The sequence below is a fragment of the Priapulus caudatus genome, unplaced genomic scaffold, assembly GCF_000485595.1.
Source record: "Priapulus caudatus unplaced genomic scaffold, Priapulus_caudatus-5.0.1 Scaffold93, whole genome shotgun sequence".
In the NCBI taxonomy this organism is placed as follows: domain Eukaryota; kingdom Metazoa; phylum Priapulida; class Priapulimorpha; order Priapulimorphida; family Priapulidae; genus Priapulus; species Priapulus caudatus.
Genome location: NW_014577154.1, coordinates 381,317 through 387,265, shown reverse-complemented (window position 1 = coordinate 387,265; position 5,949 = coordinate 381,317). Strand labels below are relative to the sequence as shown.

The following is a 5,949-nucleotide window of genomic DNA, read 5'->3' as shown; positions in this document are numbered from 1 at the left end:
GGCGGTGGCGGCGGCGCGACGATGCCAAATCCATAGTATCCCCACGAACTTCGTTCGGGGGATACAATGATATCACATATATATGTATCAAGTGTACATAATAGAGATTGTGTACTCTATTATGTACCAGTGTTTGCCACTGAGCAGAAAAAGCTGTAGGCCTGCAGGGCCTATAGCTCCTAAAAGCTGCAGGCCCGCCAGCAAAGCTGGAGGCCCGCCAATTTTGGAGCAAATTACAGTAATAAAACAGCATATCATGTTCTTCCTTGTGTTTATTAGTCATTATCAATGTCCATAATCATAATCCCTCTGTTTTTCCTTCCTCTCGTCGGATGACTGCATGTTTATGCTTTTTTGCCGGGGGCTCACAATTAAGGAAACGCCACATCGGTGTTATATGTAGCTCCTTGAACTACGACTCTCCACTTTGACAGCAGAGAGACAGACTGGTAGTCTGGTACACATCGGGGACTTCTATGAGGGTCTGGGGGCATGCCCCCCAGAAATTTTTTGAAAATTATAAGCTCTGAGATGCAATCTAGAGCCATTTCAGGGTACTCCAATAGCTTACAACTAGCAACACTTTTTGGTGGAAAAGGAAAAAATTATGTAAAATTTACCTACTGTAAAATTTTGATGGGCACTGGGGAATTCCGTCTGTGTTGAGTGTGTCCAAATAAATGTATTTTGTAGACATACAAGCTCTTACGTAGGGAAGCTTTTATTTAGCTACACCCTGTATAAAATTTAAATGTATATAGTTTTTACAAACGTTAAAAACAATATGACACGGTTAAACCTGAGTGGTGCACGCGACGAGGCTGTACTGCTGTTTGCATGACTAGTAGAGTAATACCACACGACGTGCTTTGCAGCTACAGTGACTTATGTGTGTTAAAACTTGAGACAGACAATTATTATTATTTACTGTATAATTCAACATGATATATTACCTAAATCTTCTTAATATTATTTTAAAACAGTATACTGATCGTTTGTTAACTACCAGTGATACTTTATTGTTTACATCCAAACGTGAAATGCGCGGGGATGTGAAAATTACTCAACAACCTAGCGCACGTGAACAGTGAGCGTGCCGCACGACCCGTGCACGCAAATAAACCCTGGCCAACACAATGTGTAAGGTTCACTACCACTGGCCAAAAGTAAGCTCCACCCACTTCTTTTCGATTTTTGGTATGCCAACGCTGCTACTGGATGCAGGAACCTGTGCTAACCTGTGCGTCCGAACATCCCACGCACGTTTCTTGAATGCCAACTAAAGTTGATTGCAGTGGGCAGTCAATAATATGCAGTTGCATGTATGTCACGGTTTATCACGGATTAGTTTTCAAATAAATACCCCTGGAAGTTAATATGCATGAACAGATTTCTACAGGTAACAGTTTCTCAGTGTTTCGAGTTTTCGGTGATCAAATAGCTGTAGGATCAGCGGGCCTGTTGTATCAAGAAGCTGTAGGCCCGGCATCGAAACTGTCGGCGGCGGGCCGACGGGCCGACGTGAATTTCGAACACTGTTATGTACTCTTGATATGTATTAATGTTATAAATTAAATGTGATAAATATCTATGAAATATTTTATTTATATGAATATAGTACAGTGTACCCAGTTATAACGCGATGGTTGGGGTTCATAAAATGTCATCACGAAAAAAGCGGGATCACACTAAATCGAGGTTATATATATACGTGGCTATATAAAAGAGAAAAAAAGGACGACTCATTGCGTTATATCCTAATTCACGTTAAATCGGGGCGCGTAAAATCGGGGTTCTACTGTACCATATATCATTTTAATTCCTACCACAAATTTCAAATGTTATCCATTTTGGTAGGTATGGAGCCACGGTGATTTCAAAAGGCTGGTGGAACAAACAAAAGATGCACTACCATATTCCTACTACTTTCATAGGTAAAATCATGCTATATACTTCATGATAAAAAGATCAGGACTTTAACTTATAACAGAAATGCTTTGATTTTATGGTTTAATAAAAGTCAACAAAAAGTGTACTTATTTTGTAAAATGACCATTATAAAATTTGCATTATAAGTGTTTAATTTAAAAATTATTACACACATAATATTGAGTTGTTATCATTTGTCTCATATAATATTAGTTTACTTGGTTTCCTTAGTTGCTACTAAATTACTTGTTTACTACAGTGGTTTCCTTGGAGCTGGACTCTGTATTTTCACCAGAGGAGAAATCATTGATACTGTAATACACCGGTACTCACTCAATGGCTATGCCCACAAAGTACAACACGGAGACTGGTTTGGAGGAAAGTGCATCGGCCTATGCGTGATCAAGTTAGGGAAACTCCGGTTTAATGTTTACGCAACACATGTACGTATGAATGATATATCATAATAACCACATAGATTCATAGTAAAAACGAAAAAAACGTTTGACCCATGCGCCGCGAGCTGTCGCGCGCCATTCTCTGCGGGTCATAATCGTACGCCGTCTCGCTTTCAGCTTCACGCGCAGTACTCGGTCGAGAACGACGAGTACAAGTCGCACCGTGTCACGCAGGCGTTCGAGACGGCACAGTTCATCCGCGCGACGCGGCAGAACGCCGACGTGACGATCCTCGCCGGCGACCTCAACCTCGAGCCGACGCAGGTCGGCTACAAGGTCATCAGGAGCCACGCGCAGCTGCAGGACGCGTGGCTGGCGAGCGAGAACAAGGTAAGCGAGTGGAAGGACTCGGATACATGTTTGATGACGAAAATATGAGATTCGTGCGTCCCCTGACATGGCAGGATTCGTATACATGACCGGTGATTAGACGAGCATTGTACATCTTCCGCCGTGAAGGGCATCATACCAGGGTTTTCCCCGACATGATGGAAGGCATGGGGAGAACCCTGCATATACAAAGAGAGAATAAGCCTTGTCTGGCCGCCGCCATCTTTTCTTACGTGTAAGCCAATGAAGAAAGTGTTCTCGTGGTAGTGCGGTAGCTGTGTTGATCAATCTTGTTCGTCTCCCCTGTATCTTGCATTGTGGAAGCCAATGGAAAATATGTTCTCTCGGCAACCCATGTGACGATGCATGAAGCAGGAATGCCTATTAAAACTTTATGGTTTCGATGTTTGTGTATTAGCAATTTCTTTGCACAACTATGCAGCATATTTATAGTGGACAGTAGTGTCCACAAAGAGGTCTCTATACTTGTGCATTGAACGTTTATCGTTGACAGGTTCACAACCAAAAGTTTTTAATAGTTAGTATGAGCAGGTAGCCATTCTATAGAGGTGGCCAGTAACATGGATTTTACTGTACGTGTCATTCATATATGGCATTGGGTTCTACAATGGGATCAAAGCTCGCACTTTGTTCCTCGTTGACAGATGAACAACCACGATGAGTCGGGGCAGACCTGTGATACAGTGCACAACACGTACAGCGCCGGCGGGACCAATCCTGTCCGTATCGACCACATCATGTACTCATGCAACCCGAGTATGAACACCGGTGATTTATCTTTTGCACTTAATTGCGCTAGACGTAAAACTCCCCTAGCTTTCCTTTGCAGTTAACACAACCTGCGGGTAGCGAAGCGAGGTAATTTGCAATTGTGGAATTCTGCTGTTGCATATATGCATGGACACTGTTTCATCCTTATCATATTTATTTCCGTATTATGATAATATATTAATTTCTATGAACTCTCCGCACATGTGTAATGCTTTATTGGTTGAGAGGAATATTATGTGTCACGAATTTAAAGAGTAAATGTGGTCATGCTATATACATTTTTGATCAGGAAATGAATACTTAATACTAATGTCTCATTGATATGTGCATAATGTTGCCATAAAAATTATGTTAATGCATACGACATCCTGATGTAGTAATTTACTGCACTAATTTAAAAATTGCATCAAATGCTCTCTCAAGCAACAGTTATATTGCATGAAACTGTAAGTCAAGGTTGTCAAAGCAAATATATGACCTGAATTGAGCTATTGTCATGGGGTGTCGTACGTCCGTCCCTCTGTCAACATTTGGCTACGGTCAACGATAACTCAAGAACCGTTTGACCCACATGTTTCAAATTGCATGCAGTTGTTACTCCTATGGGAGAGGTTTGAACGTCCTATTTTTGAGCACTCCAGTTGACCTACATTCGAGCCACGTCCACTTTTTGGCAAAAATGGAAATGGCCATAAGTCAGTTTAGGTTCAATGGATTTTGCTCATTTCTGGTATGTGAATGAATGAGGACTGGCCCCAAAACATCACACAGGCTTTGATTTTTTTATATTATGCAAATTAGGTAGATTTTGGCAATTTCACTATGCATTTCAGTGTCTGCCTACGGTCAACGATAACTCAAGAACCGTTTGACCCACATGTTTCAAATTGCATGCAGTTGTTACTCCTATGGGAGAGATTTGAACTTCCTATTTTGGAGCACGCCAGTCGACCTACTTTCGAGTCACGCCCACTTTTTGGCAAAAATGAAAATGGCCATCTTAATTCATTCGATTTTTTTAAATTTTGGTATGTGAATGTGTAAGGCTAGCTCCAAAACAGTTGTTACTCCTATGGGAGAGATGACAACGTCCTATTACATTTATTTCGTCTAACTGGCCAACAACTCTACAATCATATATACCTATATACGTGTAATATTGTGTTTTAGATTCTTCGTTACAGTAATTTGACTGGAATATTTTATTGTTTTTATTTGCGCGTTATTCGAAAACCAAAATGGTGATCATTTAGGCATAGCGCCATCTCTCGTCAAGATTTCAGACTCAGATCTGAAACATTTATTTTCGCATCAAAACTTATGCATATATCATTATCAAGAGTATATAATGGGAGATATGCTATATAATGGGAGTTCTCCCATATATACTCTTGCTTTATATATCCCCCCTCCCTCTTCTATCACACCCAAGGTGAGCTACAGTGTCATTGACACTTTCATTTATGATTGCTACACCAAACCAGCACTTATTATCTTCCAAGCATACATGCTGCACCATGTTTGCGCATAAATGTGCTTTATGAGGTCAGTAGATTATAGACATTTGTAGTTAGTTATTAATTGTAAGTATAGACGTGTGATAGTGTTTAATTATATCAACCTACAGTTATGTGTAATTAAAATTATGTATTTACAGACATTGGAATTAGGTGTATGGATGTCCAACTGCCATTAGGAATTGTTCCTGGCCACCAAATCAGCTACTCTGACCATGAGGCATTGCTGGCTGTACTGAGGATATCAAACGACAAGACCGATAATGTCGGGTTACAACGTGAGTGATTACTCAAAATGGGAATTTGACCCACGTATAATTTGCTGATAGTCTCATTGATACAATTTAATTGAATGTAATCAATGCTATAATAAATTAATATTCAAACTATTTATACTTTAACATAATCTTGCTATAATGATCATCATAATCGTAATAACAAAAAATAATAATAACTTTACCATACCATACATATTTTAAAACGAAATAATTAGTTAAAAGATACATAAATGATATATACCATGAATCGTTTTGAAAACGACGGTCATCGGACGGTTTCTTTCCTTCCTCCCCTGAAAACGACGGTCGTCGGACAATTTCTTTCCTTCCTCCCCTGAAAACGACGGTCGTCGGACGGTTTCTTTCCTTCCTCCCCTGAAAACGACGGTCGTCGGACGGGTTCTTTCCTTCCTCCCCTGAAAACGACGGTCGTCGGACGGTTTCTTTCCTTCCTCCCCTGAAAACGACGGTCGTCGGACGGGTTTTTTCCTTCCTCCCCTGAAAACGACGGTCGTCGGACGGTTTCTTTCCTTCCTCCCCTGAAAACGACGGTCGTTGGACGATTTCTTTCCTTCCTCCCCTGAAAACGACGGTCGTCGGACGGTTTCTTTCCTTCCTCCCCTGAAAACGACGGTCGTTGGACGG

The 5,949-nt window shown here is 40.8% G+C and overlaps 1 protein-coding gene across 2 annotated transcripts in view; it reads left to right on the top strand.

The window, feature by feature from the left end:
* LOC106804933 (putative neutral sphingomyelinase) overlaps positions 1 to 5,949 on the top strand; it is a 19,301-nt gene that overhangs the window by 8,834 nt on the left and 4,518 nt on the right. The window contains exons 3-7 of one of the 2 annotated variants that reach the window (XM_014806343.1): positions 1,858 to 1,934; positions 2,189 to 2,372; positions 2,505 to 2,717; positions 3,383 to 3,494; positions 5,167 to 5,304. In XM_014806343.1, coding sequence (XP_014661829.1) covers positions 1,858 to 1,934; positions 2,189 to 2,372; positions 2,505 to 2,717; positions 3,383 to 3,494; positions 5,167 to 5,304 — 724 coding nt within the window. Of the gene's footprint in view, positions 1 to 1,857; positions 1,935 to 2,188; positions 2,373 to 2,504; positions 2,718 to 3,382; positions 3,507 to 5,166; positions 5,305 to 5,949 lie in introns of both variants that reach the window. The other variant, XM_014806342.1, reaches the window with a different exon arrangement.